At 47.2% G+C, this 24,404-nt stretch overlaps 2 protein-coding genes across 3 annotated transcripts in view; one reads left to right on the top strand and one right to left on the bottom strand.

Moving 5' to 3' along the window:
- Nucleotides 1-6: 6 nt before the first annotated feature.
- Nucleotides 7-2,204, bottom strand: LOC146190958 (ankyrin repeat domain-containing protein 61-like). The gene has a single exon (XM_084601363.1). The coding sequence runs from the start codon at nt 1,498-1,500 to the stop codon at nt 94-96; it is 1,407 nt and encodes a 468-aa protein (XP_084457489.1). The 5' UTR covers nt 1,501-2,204; the 3' UTR covers nt 7-93.
- A 126-nt stretch (nt 2,205-2,330) lies between these two features.
- The window catches only part of LOC146190957 (protein cycle-like), a 37,482-nt gene continuing 15,408 nt past the window's right edge, over nt 2,331-24,404 (top strand). Inside the window, exons 1-5 of one of the 2 annotated variants that reach the window (XM_084601361.1) lie at nt 2,331-2,499; nt 13,591-13,675; nt 19,460-19,735; nt 20,601-20,689; nt 20,764-20,853. In XM_084601361.1, the coding sequence (XP_084457487.1) occupies nt 19,483-19,735; nt 20,601-20,689; nt 20,764-20,853 (432 nt within the window). In that variant the 5' untranslated portion in view covers nt 2,331-2,499; nt 13,591-13,675; nt 19,460-19,482. Of the gene's footprint in view, nt 2,500-2,782; nt 3,079-13,590; nt 13,676-19,459; nt 19,736-20,600; nt 20,690-20,763; nt 20,854-24,404 lie in introns of those variants that run through there. The other variant, XM_084601362.1, reaches the window with a different exon arrangement.

Below are 24,404 nucleotides of genomic sequence, written 5' to 3'. Positions count from 1 at the left end.
GCAAAATAAGAAAGAAAAACGATATCTTTATGAACGTCTTGTGTCTCTATGGGTCCCAACGATCAGTCCTGTACAAGGGTGGACGAGCGACGGTCAGAGCTCGTACAGCAGGTACCTCCTCAACACACTGGGCAGTACGTCGAGCGCGAGCACCTTCTTGACAAGCTGGGGTCCCACGCCGAGCATGCGGCGCACACACAGCCGGGCCTGGTGCTTGAGCGGCTGAGGCCGCGCGGCGAGCGTCACTAGGCCCTCCTTGGCCTCGGGTCCGAGCAGCAGTAGCGAGCGTTCAACGGCAGGTCGCGGACAGGCCTCGGCAGCTTCCAGCACAGCGTCCAGTGCGTCTCCCTGCAGGCCCCGCACAGCGCGCAGGATTCCCAACGGGTCCTTGGTCTGTGGCCGCAGCACTACGCGTGCCCCGTAGCGCAGCAGTAGCCGCACCAGGTCGCCGCGCGGTTCCTCTTCCTGCCCGCACAGGTACTCGCCTAGAGGCGGCTGCACCAGCGGAGCTCCGCCGGACTCGGCGTACGTCACGCCGTTGGGGTCGGCACCGCGCTCCAGCAGAAGGCGCACCAGGGCCTCGCGGTCGCGGCAGCGCTCGGACAGCGCCAGGTGAAGTGGCGAGCCCACTATTGGCGACCCGGCGTTCACGTCGGCGCCGGCGTCGAGCAACATACGCACAGCGGCCAGGTCGCCGCGCAGGATGGCAAAATCCAGAGGGCTCGGGTGCCGGTAGCCGGCCTCCATGCGCGCCTTGGCCCCGTTGTCGAGCAGCAGCCGCACAATGGACAGGTTGCCTGAGAGCACCGCGTAGTGCAGCACAGTGCGCCGGTCGTGGCGCTCGGGCGCCATGGCGTTCACGTTGGCGCCGTGCTTGAGCAGTAGCTGGACGGCCTCGAGTCCGTGAGGGTGGCGGGCGGCCTTCATGAGCGGCGTGAGGCCACCACGGTCGCGGGCGTCCGGCTCCGCGCCGTAGCGCAGCAGCAGCTCCAAGAAGGCCACGTTCAGCGGGCCTACCAGGTTGATCTCGGCACCAAGGAAATACCGCGCGTTGGGGTTCGCGCCGTGCCGCAGCAGCATGTCCGCGCATTCGTAGTGTCCGTTCTTGACGGCAAGTCGCAGCGGCTCGTCGGCCAGCGTAGCCCGGGGCGGGTTGCCCAGCAGTGGCTTGGTGCTGTTGGTGAAGCAAACGCGCGCTCCACCTTGGCGCACCAGCGTCTCGGCCGTGTGAAGAAAGCCGCGCTCAGCGCAAAGGTGCAGAGCCGTATAGCCCACGTCGTCCATGGCGTCCACGTCGCAGCCTCGCACCAGCAGCAGCTGCACGGCCTCATCGTACTGCTGGTAAGCGGCATAGTGCAGCGGTCGCAGCCCCTGCGTAACAGGCTCGTTGACGCGCGCACCGCAGGCAAGCAAAATTCGCAGCTCGTCTAGCGGCGCTAGCCGGATGATGGAATCGGCCAGCTCCCGCTGCAACGTTTGGAGGCAGGGTGCCGTCGGCATGGCACGGCGCTTAGACGAACGTCTGTTCCTTTGCCAGGTCTCAGCCAAAATGCCTCTGCGCGAAGCCGGGTCTGCCGTCTTATTTCGGGCGGCACTTTTTTAAGAGCTCACGTGGCCGCGGTTGTCCGAGTTGCTTCCGGTGTGCCAATCGCACTTGACCGCGGTTTGCGGCAACCGGGCGAACGGCAACCTTGGAGTCTCCTGCAAATAGCCTCTGGCGGGGGGCCACGGACCGTTCCTGTTTACGGCACAGCAGCAGCACGTGAGCAACGCCGGTCCACGTGATTTCTTCGCGGAAGACGCCATGCTGAGGGTCAACGTCTGTTGCCAAGCGCACCCTCCGGATTCATGTCGCATGGCTACGGCTATTCCGAGCGCGGCCTCGAAATTCGGCACACAGCCGCCGCGAGCTGATGACACCAGACGCCGCCGGTGGATTCCCCGTCTCCGAGCCCCGTACGACAGCCAACCATAGCATCCTGCCGTCTGTTCCAGCTGAAGCGCGCATCTGTTCGACGCAGCTCTAGCACAAGACAAAGAGAAACTTTGGTCTGTCCTCTCCAGAATGCAGGAAACGAACGAGCATACAACACTGCTGCTTGCAAATGATGTAAAACCAAGAGCAGCAAGACACAACTTTCACCGCACCGTATCAGCTGCGCACAGTGAATCTCCGTTTATGAGAAGGGAACGGAGATCTCCGGGCGGGCGAGAAGCTGACATTGCTCTGAGAATGAATCTGTACAGTCTGCGACGCCCAGCGGCAGCGCCGCGAACCCGCTTTCTACAGGTGCAACCAGATGGCAGCGCCTCTGCCGCAGCGTCCCACTTGGCCTGTGCACGTCGGCGGTCAGCTACCATCGCAGCTCACGTCAGTATCTAGTTTTGTGACGTGTGTTGTGTTCGTATTCGCAAACACGCGGTTCCTCTTTGGAGTGTACTCGAAGATCATCAGAAATTTCCTACGCGTCCTACAGGATACATATCGGCCGAAAATAGGTGAGTACGGCTGGTCTCGCAGTGGGCATTCCGTGCGCACGGTCTCGGAGCCGCGCGTGGCTCGATAGGAAAGAGGGGTGCTCTCCTGCCCGACTCTTGCCGGCGCATTGAAGGTCGCCACACCTCCCCTCAAGAAGAAACAGGGCCGACCTTCGACCCCGCGAACGCGTTTGGCACGCGGAACTCTAACCGTGGTATGGACCGCCTGCTGTTCCGAGCCGCCTGTGCGGGCCTCAAGTTTCCTGCTGCGCGGCTGCGTCACTCGGGCGGCCAAACTGAGCACTCTCAGCGCGCGTATACCTCCCGAGCGCCAGCGAGACAGGAAAAACATGGCGTTTTCCCAACTGCGCCGTGGCTCTGCTCTCTTCTTTCCCTCACCTGCGCATCTCGGCGGCAACCTGTTTGTTTGTTTGCCTCGGTTTTTCCGTCGAGCAGCGGGGCTGTGCGCCACGGCGATCGTCCTGCTCTGGGCTTCTGGGGAACGTTGCCCAGCCGTCGGCGCAACGTATCGACTCGCCTGCCCAATCGCGCTGAGGCGAAGTCTGCATTTTAGCGGATCGCTCTGGGCCTCGTTGTGAGGTATTTTTGTTTTCTTTCTTAGCATGATAATCTGCAGTTTTTGTTGTCTGGTCATTTTGCTTGCGATCAAGAATTCGTACGAGGCTAACCTTGACCCCTCAGTGGTCGCTCTAGCTGATCGAGCGGCGCCGAACATAGCCATTTGCTCGCCGTCGGAATTCAAGGTCGTGTAGCTTAGTAGTTTTTATGCCCTTCGATCCGCTCTGCGTTTCTATTCCCAACGTGCCTTCTCTATGTGATCAGCCAGTGTTCGGTGACAGGTAGCGTTCGAAGGCAGCGCAGATAGAGCGGGTATACAGCCCGCTCGATAGCCAGCGCTGCCCAAAGCATTCCGCTCGCTCAGGGAAAACGGCAGACTTTCGAACGATGAACTTCCTGTGCACTGCGGTGCTGGTTCTCGCGCCACTTGTTCGACTCCGCTGTGCTGGTAATATACGAAGGGTCACAGGACGCGTGATAGGCTAGGCAACTTTGCGATTTTGTTTTCACGCTGTAATGGACAAGAGCTGCAAGTGTCGGTAACCGCGTTGTGCTGTGTAATTCCTGTTATCTGGCCGTCGGGACTGTGAGGTGAATGCCGCTCAGCCCATGCTTCTGTGGCTGGACACAGCCGCTGCCACGAAGACCAGCTGTGCGCGCCGAAGGGCTCGTAGCGTAGTGCATCCCTAGCGGAGGCAGATCCGCAGTGGCGTGGTGGTTATCTAGAGCAAATCCCCTTCAAGCGGGTACTTTTTTTTTTCCCCTTTCGTTTTTCTTTTTTTTTTTCTTTGCTACGGTTTTGCTGAGGACTAGAAGCTAGAAGCGGCCGCCGCCTTTGCTTCTGTTAAGACTGCTCTATGTGAAGCCTCTTTTCCCGAAGCTTGAGTGGTCATTGAGGTGCTTTCTTTTGCCCCGCGCTCTTTCCCAGCAGTGGTGTCCGACTCGCTGCGCGCGCGCCCTGTGCGCAATGGGCTGCTAGACCGGCGTCTGCAAGCGCTATGTAGCCCGGGTCCTCAAGGTGACTTAATAGCTGCGCGTGCACTCGCTTTGATCGAGCACGGTCTCGCCATCTGCTTTGATAACAGATGTGTTCGCAGCGCTGTTTGCCCGTCCTGTTGCCCGGAAACTGCGGTGGTCCGGCGACGAGCGATCAATGCGCACCCATCCATTTACCGCGCTGGCCTTCGTCCGGCGCGCGCCGACTGTGCGCTGGCAGCAATCAGGCTTGCTATTGACAGTCAGTGAATGGCTGTCTGATTAGCGTCCCGGGCGCGACACTCTAAATATACGTCACTTGCGCTCGTGTGTACTGTCAGTCCCACGCAGCAGCTTGCTTTACTCGAAGAAAATCGCGTTCGTTGACTTTTCTTCTGCGATAGTTTTGATGTGTCGCGGTCGAACCGAGTGTAGCGTCTCTGATGAACCGCAAGCGCAGTAGCTGTTCTCACAACTGCTGCGGTGCAGAGTCATACGGGTGCCTGAATTCTCGTGTAATCACTGCCAGAAGCCGAGTATAGTGTCATCTGTGCTTGGTTATAGATTTCGGGCAAGTTGGTTTCTGTTTTGTAACCCGTCAAGTAATCGCACTTAATGACGGTACACATTAAGAAGCCAGGAACGCTACTTATTATCAACGACACCATCATTTTTAGAAAGCTGATTGTAAGCAGCTGTGCGCTGCCTACTTTGTAAAGGTCATTTGGGACTGCAGAACCATAAGTTTTTTTGACATTAACTTCCTGCTGTAGTGCAATTGCCCATAGTGCATTTGACCTCTCAAGGATTCTGAGTACCATAAAATATACCGGGGCCATCATGTAGTCTTTCTGCAATAGTGAAAAGTTATAGCCATCTGTTAAGTGCGGGGTACATGTGGCTTGCGGTTGTTGTGACATGCACCTGTACTAGGTATTGCCTGTAGCATGGCACCAGTTATAGCATTGTTTGTTTTACTTTGTGGCAGTTTAATGTGCGGCGCTATGCAAAGTGAAATAATTTGGAACACCGCAAGGAGACACCTCACTAGTTTTTAATTGTAGGAAGGTGCATTCCATTTAAGCACACCTGTGTATGTGTAGCCTTGCGAATCGAACTGTGACCGCTCGGCATAGGTTGAACAAGCATTGCAAATAGTCTGTAGTCAGGTGCATAAAAAACGGAGTTCGTATGAATGAAAAAATGCGATATTCTCAAAATGCAAGCTTCGAAGCTATTTCAGATGTAAAGCGTGCAGGAAGGACTTGTGACATCATGGATGTGAGAGGTTTGGGCTTTAATTATGAAGAAATTAGAAAACTTTACTGGCAAAGGAAAAGCTGTGTATATGTGAGGATACCAGGAATTGTGTGTGGTAAAGCTGCTGCCAGGAGTAATGCTTAGTTAGCAGTTCAGACACCACACCTCGCGACCCATGTGCTTACTGTAAGTGGTCACATCTTTCATTAGTCTTTGTGTTTATACTGTAAAATAAATGCCATCTGAGCAAAATAATTTGTCACCTCTGGATTGATTGAGGAAGACTGAATCCCACTGGCGTCACTTCGATGGAGGTGAATTTTAAAATACGCCCTGAATGGGACAATTACTCTCACCTTTTTCGTCATAACGGATTATTATTATTATGCTGGCAATCTGATGGCGTGAGGGAGAAATCGCTACCGTGGCTTGCTTTACATCGCAAGACCACATGACATGCTCGAGTTAGTAGCTCCTGCCTACTTGGCTATGTCATGTGTTCATGTTATGTGGGACATTGCATGGCAATCAAACTAAGGACCCTTTGATTCCGAGTCAGTCACGCTACCCGTAGGTCATGCGGGCACATTTGTGCAGCATAGTTAAAGCGTATGGTCTTTCACATAATGAGGTAGCATATGGCTGCATGCTATTGATTATGTTTGAGGTAGTAGAGGCATGGTCTGAGGGATCATTGATCAAGTAGTAGTAGCAAAGTTCATGTACGTAAGCATGGATCCTCAAAGGGAGCTGCAGATGGGCAACATTAATTTGATTGCTTTGTACTATTAAAGGCAAAATTTAAGTGTCTGAAGTTTTATTATTTTTGTTACAAGTCTGCCACATTGCTTTCGAAAATATTCAAATATTTTATTAGGTAAACTAAATAACTTGGTCATAACTGCTGGAAACTTTTTCAAAATGTGCGAATTGAGGTAAGGAATGGCATAGCTGCAATGTATGCCTAATCCAATATAACAAATACTTCAGCAAGACAGTGTTGGTTCAACATCTCCCTAGCTACTAAGGAAGCCCATTTGGAAATGTTTTCGATGTGCTATTCAGCATGTTTTGTGTTAAGCACAAATCATAGCTACTGCAGCTTGAGCATTGCATAAGTTCTCTAGCACGCAAAAGTTCTAACTAATATTGAAGCATCCAAACAATGCCAAAGCTAAACCACCTTGTTGGGAATGACATGCTGACAGGCAAATAGTCTTCGTGATCTTAGAGGGTAGCTGCAGTAGTCAATTTAGAGGTATCCTCCTATCTGATGATGATGGTATGGCCCAGACCCTGTTCAACAGGTGATCACAGTGGGTTTTAGATCAGGTCTACAAAAAGGTTCCATACAATGCCAGTGCGTTGTTCACAAGAATTTATTATCCAGACGTTCCTGTCACCAGTGTTCAAGGCGTCGTTTGGTCATTTCCACTGCCTTGTTTTTGTCGCCTGTGTCGTGCACTTCATGCCGCAGCCCAAGTGCTATTGTCAGCATGTCGTCTGTATCCGTCATGGCGTGCGGGGTCGGAGGGAGTGATGGCAATAGATTTGGGCACTCCAACGCAATATGCTGGATTGTCTCCTCAGCAGTTTGACATCGGGGGCATGCCATGCCCGGCCCAAAGGAGAATTTTGCTCGAAGTCGTCGGGTGCACAGCTCACCAGCCCTAGCCTCACACATGAGGCCACTTTCAGTGGTGTTATCGTAGATGGCCTCCTTTTTAATCTGAAACTTTTAACACTCTGTATTGCTTAGCCATCGAGCTCCACATGTGGTATTATCAGGAAGATATCTGCCGAACCTTTTAAAGCCCAATGTTTCTGAGGATTAACTACAGAAATAATTTTTCTTGCATGCTTACACCAACTTTGATCTTTTTGTTGAGCCTTTTCTTAAGATAGCACACAACTTAACGTTTAAATCTCACATTTATCTTTGCTAGAAAGGTGCACTGAATGGGATTTTTTGAGCAGACATCGCATGTGGGCAAAAAACAATGAATGACCGTTTGCTTGTCAGCAGGACATTGTGTAGCCATGAACATCTTGCTTCACTTACGTCATAAGAGAACAAAGAAGCTAAATATTGCATCTACAGATGCAGCAACGGCCTCTGAATACTGATGAGAAGAATGGAAAACTCTTTACTGTGCAGTTGCAAATAAAGCTAACTTTTTTGACACCATATTTATATTTTTTTACGCAGTGGGAATTATATTGCACATATTTTCATCTGCTATAACAGGTAAAATATTGGTGTTGTTGACCCGAAGTGCTCATAAAGAAGGTAACAAAAGTCAAATGTTGGCATATCCAAAAGGCTCTGCATAGGCTGGTAGGTCGTCATGGCACGATGATTGAAATAATTAAAAACAATTTTTATATGTACTATAAACTGGGCTAGAAACACTCACTATTGAATTCATAGGCTGCATAATTGCTGTAATGGACATGCATGCCTTGAGACATTTGCCCAGTTTTAGAGCGCAGCTCTTTGGCCCCCGTTCCTGGGTTTGGCGGCGTCAGCATTGTCCCTCATAACCAGCTCCACACTTTCACTCCCACCTTCCTTCCTACTCTTCCAGGGTGATTCAGGTGTCCACAGAAACAAGTGTGACAGATACTGTGCCTTTCCATTCCTGTGAACTAATTATGAAAGGCACACTTCAGAGGTCAAGTGGAAGACTTGACCACACATGGTACACACTGCTAACATAATAATTCATGAATAATACCAGCACCCACACCGAACTGCAGGGTAGCATGTGCTGTAATAGAGAATTCACACACTCACAGAGAAAAAGCCTCATATTTTGATGTAGTTTGCGTATATACAGCTAGTTTGATAGTCTGGATCTCTAGCCGATCGTACCTTGGTTTTCGAGGAAGGCCTGGCCCGTATCTAGCCCGCCCTCATTTTCCTTTAAAACATATATTGCTAGAAATTCGATGAGACAGTTGCTAACTTTGGCTACAGCGTTTTCAAGTCAGTTTAAAATATTTGTTAAGGTTCTTTCTTCTTGTCTGTAGCTTATGGCATTAGTCTCTTCACCGCGCAACGTTTCTATTGGCCCACACGCTGCCTTCCCAGCCTTTCGATTACTTAATTGCTCTCTTCATTTCTCCGACCACGAAGCTTCCTTCATGACAGTCAAGAACTGTTAGTGGAGTGTTTCTTGAAGGAATATGTGTGAAAAATAAAAGTCTGTAATAGTACATACATGTCTTGCTCGAAATCTTTGCCTTAATCTATCGAAAAAGGTGAAACAGCTGACGAGCTGCACTCAAATTTCGCATTAGGAAGTAAAGTAATCGTCGGCAAATTTTTATTTTTGTTAAAATTTGTTTTGCTTTGAGTGGTTCTATGTTTGACAGCGGAGGACCCCCTTCTTCTCTCCCTGGCATTTAGTTGAAGCTCTTGTTGACATTGTCGGTAAAGTGAAGAGAACTGCAGCACACTTCTTGGTTGTGGTTACTGGTGCCAAGGTTGTGGTTACTGGGACTTTATGGTCGAGCCATGGAGGTCCATGAAGAAAAAGGCACTTGGCGCTATTGCAATTTACTTGTGCAGTTCACTTCATTTTAGGCGAAAGCAGCTTTTAATGGCTAGAAAGTGTAACCATTCATTGCAGGACAACTTGAATTTGTCCTCACTGTATTTTTAAGCATATTCAGGAGCTACCACCAGATGAAGGCAGTCTATCTCCCTCCATGTTTGCTGCTTCACAAGTAGTTAGGGAGACACCAGCGATAAAAACATGACCACATAGCAGCCTTGAATATACTAGGGCATACAGAATGAATTAGTTTGGGTCCCAGTACACACTGAAATGCTTGAAAGCAAAAAAGCTCTCTGACGCATGCAAACATTGACTGGAGTGCTGTGCCTTCTGAATAAATTCAATCCAATGGAGCATGCTCAGAAATGCAGGCCACATACACCACTGCAGTATGTCGAATTCAATCCAATGGAGCATGCTCAGAAATGCAGGCCACATACACCACTGCAGTATGTCGACTGCACGTGTGTTGCACTACCCAAAAGGCACGCCAGCAAAGAACAGTTTTCACTACAAAAGCAAAAGCTCCCCACAGAATCAAGGCTCGTGTCCATAAGGTCCACGACTATCATGTGCAAGTTCTGCCTGAGCTGCTTTCTTGTTCATAAGCTTTGTGGCATTACCCAGGGTTGAAATAGTAGCTAATTGCTAAAATCAGCTACTATTACTGTAGCTGTAGTAGCTGTAGTTACTGTAGTTACTGTAAGTCAGCTACAGTAACCTTCTGTATATCATAGGATCATTGTGGCTGACTAGCCACAAGTTTTAGCAGTCTATTTTGTGTCAAGTACATAAAATAAAGTTTTGCAGTTGCACTAAGATTACGACTGTAGTCACTGGGCTTCTCGCAGTGGTTCCATTTTCGTTTTGTCTGCCTCATTCTTCTTATAGGTGCGTGTAGCATCCACGGGCAGGGAACTTCAAAATAGGCCAGTTTAGAACATCTGTGGCACATCCCGGACACTGACTACATGTTTAGGCTCACTCAGTTCCACCATTTTGTCAGGTTCTGTGGTCATTCAGGTTGGATCTTCTGTGACCAGTGCAAGCACATGCTACCAGGCTTTCTTGGTGGATGTAAAACTCGCCCCTATGAGGGAAGCCAGCAGCCACAAAAGCCAAGGAAAGCATAAGGGATCATCCTTCTTCATTTCATTTGTGCCATTGCCATATAGCAAGTTGGTAGTGTAACCATATCTTATGTGGAACATAGTTGATTGATTAGGAAGTAGAAGGATGGCGACCACATGCTTCCAGTGGGATCCAAACTGACTGGCTTCACATTTCGCACATGGTATTCTGCTATAGCGACATTTGACCTTGTTTTGTGTGACACTATTGGTATGACATCTGCAGCACTGGTTCAAGATGGCACTGGTGAACTCTGTCAAGTCTGTCAAGGTTATGCTACACACAACATCAATACACTTGAAAAATAGAAGCTTGAACAGCTGGGGCTGTAGCTCGGTTGTGGTAGAGCCCTGTATGTGAAGTGAAGTGGTTGTGGGTTCGGGTCTCAGCAGTGGCACAGGCATGCTTTCCTAACCTTGCTCTTGGCTCATGATAGCCTTGCTTATGGGCCTTAAGACCCAACAAAACACGCCTGTTTTTTTCCTTCTACTATAAATTTCTTGGCTTTGGTGGCTGTTAGCTTCCTTCATATGTGTCTTACGAGCCTCTCATTTCCATTCTTGTTTCTGCCCTTCATGCTGGCGCTGAAAACTTGCGCCTTTAGCAATGGTTGGTTACTCTATATTAGTCCTACAAGTCCTACAAGCTGCTCTTTACAGCATATATACCACAGAGGAACAACTGGTCACTTAAAGTTCCAAGGACATGTTGTAATCAGAGGAGGCAGTATTCTTTACCTTTGGCACAAGGAGCAACTGGGCAGGTGGGGTATTGCAACCAGTCCGCAGTAGTGGCTGTTGCATTAGTATGTACCTATCTCAGTGGGGATAGTGGCTGAGGTTCGAATGGTTGTGCAGAAGCTCACGTCCCCCTCCCCCTTGAAATCTGGGCCAGTTCAACTGTTACCTGTATTACCTGGGTCTCTTCCTACTGCTCTGTCCCATATCTAGTCTTCAGCAACAGGTTTGTTACACCTCTTGTGTCGTGGCATGACTTTTGCAAACCTCTTCCCATAAAGCACTGAAGACATCTCCGCGTTTCTCATGATTGACTGGGGCAAGGTGACAGAACACATACTGTGTGGTGTGTGCCCTGTTTTCACTGCTGTGCTGCACACTGGTCGTTTGATTCTTGCATACTCTGAGGTGATAATTCTTGGCTGTGGTCATAGCAGTGGACCACCCTGGAAAATCTAGGCACCGTTCTGATTCTTGAGGGCATCATGTGCTTTGCACGTTTGTGATAGGTTGTCTTTACCACATGCATATCCTTACTTTTCAAAGGAATAGCTTTAAGGATTTGTCCATGTCTGGCATCCTTGTAATAAAATCTCAATTGGTCGACAGGGTCATAATGATGATGTCACAACCACATGACATCGCCTAAGAATTTCAAAGCATCCCACAATGCTGTTATGAAACTTGACATCACACGTTAAATGAAAGTTAAATATCTTATGTAATGTGAATTAAAAGTCACCATGTCTCAAGTGGTTTAACTTCAGAAAGAAAAAATTTCGCTTGAGGAAAAATGTCAGGAATTTTAAGTTTCCTACGTGATTTGAACCCATAATCTTTACTTTGCGGGCTAAATGTGCTATCGACTATACCACACAAAGCATGCTTGTGTGGCTTGAGAACCAGAAGCCTACATGTATGTGGTCTTTCACTTGTAATATGATATAATGTAGTGTCTTATGACTGTAGTATTGAGTATATGTGAAATCGGGGACAACCAGGCTGCTGTTGTATCATACTCTGAGGCAGAGCTGAAGTGTCTTCCTTTTTCTTCTATTTTTTCTCTTTACATTTTCTTCTATTTTTTTCTTTTTACCCTTCACATCCCTTCTCTGTTTAGCACAGGGTAGCCAAAAGGGTAGCACAGGGTAGCCATCACGTAAACCCGGCCAGTATCCACCTTTGATCTTTAGAGAAGAAGAAAAAGAAGAGAAAGAAAAAGGACCATTTAGAAGCATTAAAATGCCACAAAGTTTCTTCTTTGTGTGTTCACATGCCAATAGATTCATGATGTCGCGCACATATAAAATGCTGTATCACGGCGCTTTTTGTTGGCATATACATTGTGTGGTCAATTTTTTAATTATTTCTACTGCTTTTCCTTCTGTGTCTTGGATATTCTCAGAGTGCTTAAGCGTCTCATTAAAATATAAAGCAATTTTATTTTACAAGGCCCTGTGTTCTGTATCGGGTGAAATTTTGCCTGAAGAAGTAGGAACTGTTGCCTGCATCTGTCATTGCATGGGGCTGCAGTTGCTTCAGCATTAGTGTGCAGTAGCAACCACTGCCTTGTTCGTCTTTAATTCGAACACTGCAGTGCTTCACTACACACACTCCATTGCTTGAGCAAAAAGCCAGCGATAAAATTAGAGCCTGCTTTTGCATATTGCCTATTGCAGCATTTATGGAGAGTATGAACAGGTTGTAGAAGCCCGTTGCGATGATGCAGTGGTTAGAGCGCTCGACTGTTGTGCCCAAGAATGCGGGATGAAAACTCAGCCGCGGTGGTTGAAATTGAAATTTTCAGAGCACTCCGCTACAGTGTCTCTCATGGCCGTAGTCACTTTAAGGCGTTAAACCGAATAAACCAAACCAGACTGTCGAAGCCTTAATTTGCATGCGCTCTTGTTGCATTCTGGTGATATGTTCCTGTGAGACCTCCGTGGCGTTATAACAAAATACGGTTTATTTAAAGCTAGAAATACCATGCAGTGTTGGCAGCAGAAGTTTTACCTGAAGTATGTGTGATATTGTTACCAGTAAGTAGTGCATGCATACATGTCCCCTCATATATTAAGATGTTTCGGATGACCAGACTGCATAAACTTCAAGGACTCTTGTCGTCAAGGCGCAGTGGTTTGGCCACTTGGCTGCTTCACTTGAGTTTGCTCCTAGCCACGGCGGCCACATTTCAATAGAGATGGAATCTAACACTAGGTGTCCGTGTACTTTGCAATGTCTGTGAAACTTAAGGAACCCTCGGCGATCAAAATTTTTCAGAGCCTTCCTTCTCGTGTAGCTTGAGTCACTTCGGAGTGGTAAGCCCCATAAAAAAAAAGTAACTGTGCAAGATCAACTTTTTTTCCGTAAAATTGTGTTGCTTTTAGTCGGCTATCTACTGCATAGGTTGGTCTAGCTGCAAGCAAATTAAGGTATTTTTTATTTTGTGTCCTCATCTGTCGGGTAATTTCGAAGGTTGTGAAAAATATTTGACCTCCAGTTTATTTAATATTTCATGCACCTCTACATCACTGCAACACTGGTGACCTGTCCCCTTGGTTATGCAAAGTGGTAAGCACTAGGTAAGCCTGGGTTAACTTCCTGAGATTAGTCTTTCATACACCAAATATCCTTCCCATCACATGTGCACTTATAATCTGAAGGCAGTAATTGAGCTGCTCTTAAAATTGCAGCTTATTTCTGTTCTTTACATTCTTTCATCAGCCTGCTATAGTTTTTTTTTATTTAGTTTTCTCTTCCATGTTGCTGATTGCAAGTTGTTTGGCTCCTGAATTACTAATTTTAACATCATTGGTGCACTGGCTGTGATATTTATCTTTGTTTTGTTTTTGTTTTTTCTTGTGCAGATGTTGTTACCAGTCACCGTTGTCCGGAGGTTGAGGTTGTTTTCTGACCTCCTGCTATAAGGAAGCAAGGGGTGCATCACCACATGTAAGTTTGTTCGAGCTGCCTTATTTGCAGAAATGATGGCATTGCATTAGTTTTGTCTGTTGTGGCATTTTATTCTTTGAGGCTGTTTCACTCCTGAGACCTAAAGTTTTCTGCTGTGCCCATTGTGTGTGGAGTGAAGCGCATGGAAATGGGTATTGCATTCATAGGGACAGAGAGCTGCATCACTTGCAGTACAGCCACCAAGTTAACCCCCCCCTCCCCCCCACACTTCTTTTCTCTTGAAAAATAAAAATTTCTTGCAGCTAAACAAACGTGCAACGAAAAATTTGTATTGGCAATTTATGTACTATATACCATTTTTTCAGGCTTTGTGCCTATGTTACACAGAAAATTTACTTTTATCCTCTTGCTTTGGATTCTGAAAATGTATGCAGGCATCTGTACATAACTTTTTTTGAGATGTGTTTGATGCAAGTCTATTGCAACCTGTATTGCTTGTTGCCCTTTCTTTGAAAGCATCTCTTACTAGGATGGATAGTACCAGTTCACATTTGAGTGTTACCTGCAGAATTGAGAGTGCTTTCGTCTGCTTGGCTTGTAACACTCTGTCTGACACTTAGTCTGCATTTGTGGAACTGCTTGCATTTTGTTGGCACCCACATTCAGTCAGAAACATTTGCCATTTGTTAGGTATTATGGTGGCATAGGTAAAAACAAAGTGCTTTCGTTGCTGATCTAACATCAGCATGATGCTGATCAGTGCTTGAGGTGCAGTCATTGGTTGGTGAATGCACTGGGAGTGAATGCACTTCATAGCTTCACTGAACACAGACTGGCAGATGGCAGTGTAACAAGGAAGTGTTTGACTGTTTCTGATAAACATGCAAACAGTAGCAGTCACATTTATAGCCCAAGTTGCTTTGGTCCATTGAACTCTTTAAGCCAAGCCAGTAGCTGTCACTGTAGGATTTATGACCAACAGGCAGTCAACAATAATTGGTTCACAGGGAGGGAAAGGTGCAGTATCTGTCACACTTGTTTCTGAGGACACCTGAACTGCACCATAAGGGAAGGGAGGAAGGTGGGAGTGAAAGTGGATAGAGAGAAAGAGGAGCCATAGTGGAGGGCTACGGAGTAATTTCAACCACTTGGGGATCTTTAAAGTGCACAGCACACGGACGCCTCTTCGTTTCGCCTCCATCGAAACGCAGCCGCTGCAGTCGGGATTGAACCTGGTTACTCCGACACAGTAGTCGGGCGTCCACTGCACCACCCCGGTGGGGCAGGCAGTCAACAAAGTGCATCCTTTTTTCAGCATATTTTCACGTACCCGGAATAATATAGCACAGTCTGTGGAGGTACGTTCTCTTAAGCTCCTGTTATGCACCTGGTGCCATCACAGTGTTCAGAGGTTTAACCGGAGCAGATTCCACTTGTGCACATGGAGGGATGGATCACAAGGGGAGGGAAAGGTGCACACATCTCCTTGTCAGAAAGTGGAGCATTGGCTGCTACAGCTGCAGCCAGAGCAGATATGAGGTCATTGTAGATGTGTCAGCGCAAGCAGAGCACCCAATCTCTGCCAGCGTAAATCCAGTTTTTTCCAGCCTTAGATGGTGAAGGAGGCGGGGGGGGTGTGAAACACCAGAGATAAAAATGGGATCTCTGTATATGTGGGCTTTGGGGGGAAGGGCTTGCAGATGGCTACTATGGGCGAGGCAGCCTCTGTGTGTTGCAGGAGGCAACAGCTGGCTGCACCGCTTGTCTGCTAATCAGCCAGGATTAAAAAAAGCCACTGATAGAGAAGGAATCTCACTCAAAAAGGGCCGTGTGGCAGCTTTGTGTTGTGTGTGTTTCTTGTGCCAGGCTGAGCGAGGCATACTTGTCAAATTTGCGCTTGGATTTGTTAGTTGTTAGAATTTTCTGAAAGGCTGGTGCATAATTAGCAGCATCCAGCTGGAGTTTCTTACAAACATTTTCTATATATAGCTTGTTTTGCTAGTTGACTTTTGAGTGTGTAGGCATGCTTATTGTTGCGTTTCTTTTTCACATTATAGCTACACATATACAGCACGAATCATTATAGGGGCTAACTTGATTCGGTTGGGTCTGCTGTTGTGTCGGCATGCAGTGCAGTTCACAAATGGCAGTGCAGTGTATGCATAGGTGGAGAATGCTGACGATGCCATTGCTGTGGTCATTTTTGATTGCTATAAACTTAAAGATGCTGTGCGCAGAAAAATGGTTCTTACGAGGATAGCGCAACGAACGAAACCTACATACAGCAAGTGCGCGCTTCTGTGGTAGGTTCAAGGCTATTACATCTTGCCGTGTACAGGTTTCATCTGTTGGTATGTAAAAACTGTATTGTATTTTAGCCCACGGGAAATCAGAGGAAATTGGATTACAGAAACAGCAGGCTTTGAACCGACCTGCTGAACTGTGTCTTGCACAGTGTGACATGTGCTAGCAGGATAGCTTAGTTTTTGCGCCTGCAGTTCACAATATCCTTTAATCCCATTTCATGGCCTGCGGTGTGTTGAATAAGATACCTGAGTACTTGGCAATACATTGCCAGTGCTCTGCCTTCAGAGGCCAGCCTTAAGCTTCTTTCTCATGTAAGCACTTACGACTGTAAAATTATTTCAAACACAGTAATGTTATTCTGTAAATTATTACCAAGTTACTAGTCAGCAATAATTACTTGTACTGCTCTAATATCCCCTTTCTTTCACTTGTTTAATGACTAGTGGGCCTTACAGCAATAATTTATTATAACAGCTAAAACTAAATATTTTGTGCTATACCCATGTTCCTTTTCACGACTTTGTTTTCTGAAAAAAGTGTTTTTAAGTTCAAGCTACCTGCATATGCACAAGTATTCTTAATTTTCACTGCAATCTGCAACAAATTTTGTCTATGCACTTCAAGGTTCTTGCCCTGGAAGAATGACATTGAGTCATGAGCTGGAAGCTTTCGCTACTCTCTGCATGCCCGCTCTGTCGGTGTGCCCAGCCATCATTGCTGGAAATTGACTTCGTCCTCAGTAGCTTCATATACGGGATTCTTCAACCTAAATTATGTGTACTGCCGAGCAGTGGTGTTCTCAGAAGTAGGTACTCGGCGTGGCATACGTCATGGCCTGCAGGCCATCGTTACTGCTGTCTGATCAAGACATGTGAGCTCAATTTGACAAATGTGTACTGCTCCAAAACGGTAATACTACTGCTCTGAAATGATTGTTTTGGCTATTTTAGTTGCTCCAGAGCACACTTCTTTTACTAAATAGATGCTGCAGAATGCATGGTTTTCTGCTTCAACACCTACTTCTCAACTTTTCTTGACTATCCCACCCACTTCAGCAGGAAAAAAATGAAATGAAATAAATTCTTGGCATTAGAGAGACTTACGCCATAATTGAAAAAATGTTGAAGGGACCTTCAGAACTAGGAAATAGCAATTTAGCCGCAGAGCAAAAAATTGCGAAGAGAGAAAGCATTCGTGAATTTTATAGACTCTCAGGCCAGTGGAAAAACGTTCTTTCGAATACAGAACAGGAACAGTACCAGCAACTGCATCACACATTCCTCTTGTCCATCTTGCAGTGTGTGCTTGATATCAGCTGCAGCAGCAGTAGGCAGCTGAGAGAATTCGTTGACAGGGTTTAATTTTGAGTGGCAGTTCCCTTTTATTTTTCCTTTCCTTGGGTGCCTGCTGTCATTTTTTTTTTATTTCTGTACGATCACACAGGGTCCGTGAAGGCTACTGGCATACCCATGACTGCTTTGCTCTCTGCTGCTTACTCATCCACTGACCGCAACTCATGTTTTCAGTTATGGTATTTTTGGCAGCAAGTGTGTGTTCACTGCCCAGGCTAGCAGCCACATGAGGGTGGGAAGATTGTAGAATCATCGCATCAACTCCCGTTGTATAGACCACACAGCGCTAAAGCTGAAGGTGGCAAACCTGTGTTTTTGCATCAGACTTTTTGGGAGCATCCAAGCTCATATCACAGGGAACATCGCAGCACTTCAAAAAGTGGTACATCATTGTGCTGTCGTTTTTTGTTTTTCTGGGGGAGAAGATGGGGGGAGGGGAAGGTTGCAATACTCACCCACAGTTGGGCGTAACAGAGTGGATGCGAAAGATGACAGCAAATTGGAAGGGATGCAGGAAAGCGGTCGTAGAGATGTGTGAGAACCCCTGTGAGTAATGTACACTTATGGGGAACAAAATTGCCAGCACTATTCAGGACGTAGAGACACACAAGAGACTGAAAAATTCGAATTCAGCTTAATAGGTGTGCACATAACTTGTTATATTTGATGATAGGAGCATACAGATCTGAGCTACTTGTCAGCTGCCCGCTGTTTGTGAAGTCTACATGCTTCATTGTCCTCAGTGCCCGAAAAATTGTTCTTGCACGCAAGCCTGCACAGTCATTGGGCGTTTGCTTTGCCACAATGGAATTGCATTCCTCAGTGCTATATACTCTTTTTGTGGACATCGTTAGTTGTACATTGAGCAAGGAAGTTTGGCACTGCTAATGCCTGCACCAATTAATTTGTGCAGTAGAGTGTTCTTCATATTTTTCGCTTACTCTGTGGCATCATGTGATTGAAAAACGTTCTTACATTGTCAGGAATTTGCAGAGCGATTGATTAGTTTGAGATAACTGCTCGAACATCCCATTCTCTGTGTCCAGGGCCTGGCATCAAGCCATTTGATAACCTTCAGTATATCTTTGTTTTATCTCTTATTCAGTTTCTTATAGATGTTTGCTTAGGGCACATTTTTTTTCAGGAAAACACTTCAGTGGACACATAGGTGCGAAAGAATGGCATTTGCCTAGTTATCTAATCAGAAGAGTTTGAAACCTGCACTAAAAGTCAAAGTTTAGCATGAGAAGCCTGTGAAAAGCACGTTGTTACATTGATTTTTACATGCCTAAAGTGCATTTTATTTTCAGACCTGACGCAGTTATATGGGTTGTTTCACAGGCAGCGTCACAAACATCGTGTGGCCCAGGCCAAATCCCATTTACGACTTCATCTTTAGGTTTTGATTATTAGCTTTCTTTGCTCTTGATATGAAGCAGTGTGGTTTCTTGCAAAAATTGAAGTTTCGGCAGTTGTGTAACCACTGCCTTAACCACTGCCTTGGTGGTGCAGTGGTTAAGGAACTTGACTACTGTAACCAAACTTTTCCATGAACGTCATACCTTTAGAGGCCCACATTTCATGGGTTCAGCTTATGGAGGCAGGGAGGTCACAGCAGTGTTAAGTTTCTTAATCTTCTTGCTATTTTGGTGCTGTGAGGCTGAGGTGTAAGCTATGCTAATTAAAAGGTTTTAGCTGCCGAAGTGAAATTTCACATTTAGGTCGCTCACCCATCTACATGCATGAGCCCGGACAGTAGCATTACATGACACTTTTTTTGGGGGGGGGGGGGGGGGGGGCTTTGAGGTGTTACATGCGCCAGCTCAGTCTTGCTCAGCCACCATGCACAAGTGTCAGCCGCAGTAGAAAACTCACTTTTCTGGTTAATTCCTTGGGAAGTACTTTTTGTTCTTGAATGAAGAATAGAGGGCAAGTTTAGAGCTGCTAGCGCGTTACTCTGTATAGCGTTGCAGCTGTATGCATTGCCACTTTGGAACTAATGTGCCTGATACTAACTGCACGCTAGTGCTGGTTTGGGCTAAAGCTGTAACCAGTGAGGCCAGCCGTGCAGCTCTGCTCATTAGCTAGCAGCAGGAGCGGCTAAAGCTGACTAAAATGCTTGGATGGAGGTTGTGAGTACAGTGCTCCTTTGGTGTGTGTGCAGGTTGGTGATGTAGTGCTCTTCCAATGGCCCTGGCAACGATGCCCATGAAGAGCGTCCCAGTCAACAAGAGTCCAGGCAGTTCCCCACTGGCCTGCGCCATGGAGAGTTCCAGCAGCCGGATGCAGCGCAACTTTGCTGAGAAGCAGCGGCGGGACAAGTTGAACAGCTACATCAATGAGCTGGCCAACATTGTCCCCATGGTGTCAATGGCATCCAAGAGGCTGGACAAGACCAGTATTCTCCGGCTCAGCGCAGCACACCTCCGCTTCTATCAAAGTGAGCCTCCTCCCCCCAGCTGCTCTCTGCTCACCTGCATGATAAGCTGTCGGAATGGCCCATCAGTTTGTTGCCTGGCCGTGCGCCGTAATCTCCGCGGCTGCCCGATAAGTGGGTAGCGACTGAGCTCTCCTTAAGCACTTGAGGAGGAGGAGGAGGTGCTTGGAGGTCAGCCAGATGCTGAAGACAGGAATGCACAGGCTGTCACACAGCTGCTGTGCTGGCATAACATTGGACACCGTTGCACACTTTCTTGACTTGTTGGTGTGGATCGCTGGAACAGAAAGAAACTTGTGTGGATTTACGAGATATAACAGCAGTACGTAGATATTTTATGGGAAATGTGAAAGATAGTACAGTTCTTTTATTGACAGCGTCTAACAATTGCTTGTTTTAAGCGTACATTAATAAATTACAGAAAAAACTGTTATTCTGTTTTGCCCCCTTCTTTTAGGTGCTGTTGAGTATTTATTCTTTAGTAGCCCAACAGCTCTCTAAGGGAATTACATGAAGAGTGGGCTAGCACAGCTCTTAATTCAGCGACTAAATTGAAGCAGTCAGGAGCAGGATGCCTCAGAGCCTTAACAGAAAGGTAAATCAGGCATTTGCACTTCTCAGGCAAGTGTGCGGTAAAATAGGTTGCCCAATGTGTCTGCACGGGCAGCTTTTAGCATCGGATGTGTTTATAGCAGTTTGTATGGTTGGCATCACTTTCACGAATGTACTCCTCAAAAGCTGTGCACTCGAAATTAGGCTGTTCACATCTATTACAGGCTGGGTGCAGAGGTGGCAGTGCATTGGCAGAGTGCATTGTTATGTATATGGTGTTCGGTCAAGCACTCATCAAGTGATGTTTGTATTGCAGCTCCACTTGCTGCTGAGCGAGGAAAAGTTACAAAGGCCAAATGGAGACCAAAATTTCTCAGCACAGACCATTTAAAAGATCTCCTAGAGGTAGGTGGCTATTATTTTTCCTGATCACCATGTTTTTACTGGGTGCATTGTTACGGTGAATCTTCCTATTGCAGGTTGTCGATGGTTTTGTGTTAGTGACCTCAACAACAGGCAAGATAATCTACATCTCTCCATCAGTGGAACGCTTTCTGGGCCATCAAAATGTAAGAATGCGTGCTTGCTGGTGTGTGTGTGTGTGCGGGGGGGGGCATGCTCAGGAACAAAAGTGTTGGGTATTCATTTGCATGTCTCCTTTTTCTTCCTTCGGAGACATTTTCATTCCTACCTACCCCGAACAGCAAAGCCACTGTCAGTAAGCTGCCATTAGCTCGCCTGTACGTGTTTCCAACAGCAAGCATTTTGAAGAATGAAAAGTCATTCTAAACGCTAGCCATCACATAGATGCTGTGCCCTGCATTGGGCATTGATGCCAGAATTCAATGGCATGATGGCCGACATTGATTGATTAGTGCAAAATAAATTCCTCCAAACACATTCTTCAGCCTTACTCATTCCCTTAACTTTACACTTGTGCCAAACTAACACCAGAATAAAGCTCTTCGCACAGCATCTAATACTAAATTTACTTGAAAGACATTCTGCTGAGATGCTCTTTGTTGTTGCCAGATGAGCACTGATAAACTCTCTATATGTTGCTCCTGTTTTTTTTGTTAGGCACAGAAAACCTGTAAAATGGGGCATGGTTGGTCACAATCTACATTTCTGATAATGCAATTTTCTGGGTTAAAAGAAAGTTTATACAACTGAACCACTCAGCCATTTTCAGGAAGAAAGTGGGATTTTTATATCATCGTGAAAGAACCAAAAAATTTCCTTTTTTTTTCTCTTTTTCTTTTTCTAAGTTGCTACGTTTCCGGCACCAATGACACACTGTTCTGAGATGGCGGCAATAATATGCTTGGTGCGAGGAAGCGCCACACTGGGTGCACGGCCGTAGCTCATCATGAGACAGCCCACTTAGGTAGTTTACTAGACTTAGTACATGAGCGAGCCGATAGGATGAAATTGGTTGTGTCTGACTCGAGGGAGGGTAATCTCCGCATGTACTGTGCATTTTATGCAGCGGCCTCAGCAGAAATGACAAGGTCTTCTGCTTCCTTTAATGGCAACGGGCTGCAGGCCAGCAGGTGACGTCTTGACGTCTTCGTCTCGATTACCACATAATGTGGTTGCACGGCATGCGGTCCAGCATCGCTAAAAAATTGCAGTGTTTGGCCAAGCGGTGAAGTGCGGCTATGAAATCCCAAACACTCTCACCTTCTGCTTGTGTATGCGTGAAAAAACAGTAACTGGCCGCTGTTTTGTTGACTTGTGGCTCATAATAGCTCTGTAGATGCTTGATGACATCGCTGTATTGGAGGTCGTTGATGCTCTTGGGGTGGCACTGTCCTTGAAGAACATTGATAGTGCTGTTGGATAGATCAGCGACCAGAAGAGTTCATTGCTTTGCCTTATCCGTGATTTCTTGTGCTTCAAAATACATTTCCAAGTGCACCCTGTAGGCGGGCCAGCCCCCTTCCTCCTTGGTGAAGGCAGGCATTTGCCCTGGCAATATCGGATTGCCTTTGCTGTCCGGTCACAGTAGTCGCTCTTCAAGGGCAGCGCCCTGTACTTGAACCATCTCGGTAACACAAGCAAAATTATCAGTCTTTATTTCATGAGCGTCGTTTATATATGCTCTAATGGTGCCGCAGCGGGCAATACGCAGCATGCTATCGCTTGAGATGACGTCACGGCACTTGCTACCTGCTGGCTGTTGACGACACCCTTGCAAAACACAGCATTTGTAATTGTCAATAAGGGGAAATCCAAGTTGGCTGTTACTTACAGCTTTATAACAAAGAGTAGCTCCGCTGAAAACGGTGAAGAAACTGAGATAATGGAGTATTGGTATCAGCGCTACACGCTTTTTCGGAGGCTTAGATCAGGTCATGCGCATTTTGGTTTGGTTTGTAAGGCTTAACGTCCCAAAGCGACTCGGGCTATGAGAGACGCCGTAGTGGAGGACTCCAGAAATTTCGACCACCGGGGTTCTTTAATGTGCACTAACATCGCACATCACACGGGCGCCTTGCGTTTTGATCGAAAAGCGGCCGCCGAGGCCAGGATTCGATTCCGCGTCCTTGGGCACAGTAGTCGAGCACCGTAACCACTGCGCCACCCCGGCGGGGTGCACATTTTCCCTCTGGATAGTCCTCACAGGCTTTGAGGCATTGTTGAAATCTGTGCTAACCAAATGAGTACTATCAGTGTCGACCCTGGTGGCAGGAAGAAACATAACTGTAAAGAGGAGGAGGATGGGCAGAAGGGGCAGCTGTAGTGCCAACCAAATCACAGTGCAAGTTGCACGTGTTGACGATCAGAGCTAGGACTGTCGCATTTGCCAGGCTTTATTCCTCAAGCTGTATTCTTGGTGCATAAACCTTGTTGCAACTTGGTGGAGGTGCTCGATATTCCTTCAGCCTACATTCTAGAGCTTCGAAGCAGAGCCATTCTATATCAACAAAGAACATTGATGCAAGCCAGCCGCATGCCCGTTCACCTTTTTCGTCAGTTGCCTTAGCATTCTTAGACAGTGGTGCCCAGCCATTTTCAGTGGGCCTGAAAACTGTATTTTCGTAAGGCCTCATTTTGTCTCTATGATTTGTGGGGATACACATAAATCCCCTGTCCTATTGTAACAGCCATGCATAATTATCACTCAAGGGTGCACACGTGCTGCTAGGGAGAATGGTGAGAGGAGGGCACACCGGCACCTCCAATGCCTCAGTCTTTCATGTAGACGCCACTGTGGCCTTCCCTCTTTCCTCCTAGCATAGCCGGCGGACCTCTTCTCCTCATACTGGAGGAGCGTGCCTCCATCGATTTCGCCTTTCTGCGGGCGGAGGCGCACATGCGCGGATCAGACTTTCTGCCGAGGAGACTGCTGCCGTCACATCAATCACCCGGTCATCGTACGCACTTACCGCTGTGGGCCGTGAGCACAAAGTTATGTGAGATTAGCAAAATGTTCTCTCCTTTTCGCGTGCATTATATGGGGGTAACTTGTAATAACGCTCCAAAGTGCTAGATGCAGAAATTGCCTTCTAGCACCAGTGTTCCAGCCTTAAGTCAGAGTTGTTAGCCTTAACAGTCAGAGTTGTTACCCCCAACTCGTGGTGCGAGAAGTCACCACTGTGGCAGGTTCAGGCCAGAGGGGACGTACGCGAGTTGCTTACTTGAAGCAGGCTTTATTCTGCCTGAGTAACAGTACACGGCAAAGCAACGCTCAAAAACAACCACCGTAGCAAGCGAACGTCCCGCTCGCATACAAGAGTTAAAGAAAGCCACCAAAACAGGAAAGCGCACGCGAAAAGGAGAGAATGTTCTGCTCACCCCACGTGGCTTTGTGCTTATGGCCTATAGTGATAAGTGCATACGATGACCAGGTGATTCAGGTGATGGCGGCAGTCTCGTCTTCAGAAAGTCAACCGCGCGTGCGCGCGTACACCCAATGAAAAACAAGGGGCCACCGCGGGGGCTTGTTCCTATGATTTGCGGAGAGGAAGTTCACTGGCTATGCCATGAGGAGAGAGGGGAGGCAGCAGCAGCATCGCTGTGTAAGATCGGGACGCTGTTGAGGTGGCCAGTGTGCCCTCCTCTCACCATCCTCCCTAATAGTGCCCTCATAACCTCGCGAGATAATTACGCACGA

Source organism: Amblyomma maculatum, chromosome 4 (assembly GCF_055883805.1).
Source record: "Amblyomma maculatum isolate TAMU_Amacu chromosome 4, ASM5588380v1, whole genome shotgun sequence".
NCBI lineage: Eukaryota > Metazoa > Arthropoda > Arachnida > Ixodida > Ixodidae > Amblyomma > Amblyomma maculatum.
The sequence above is the reverse complement of the archived record's forward strand: the minus strand, read 5'-3'. Positions and strand labels throughout refer to the sequence as shown.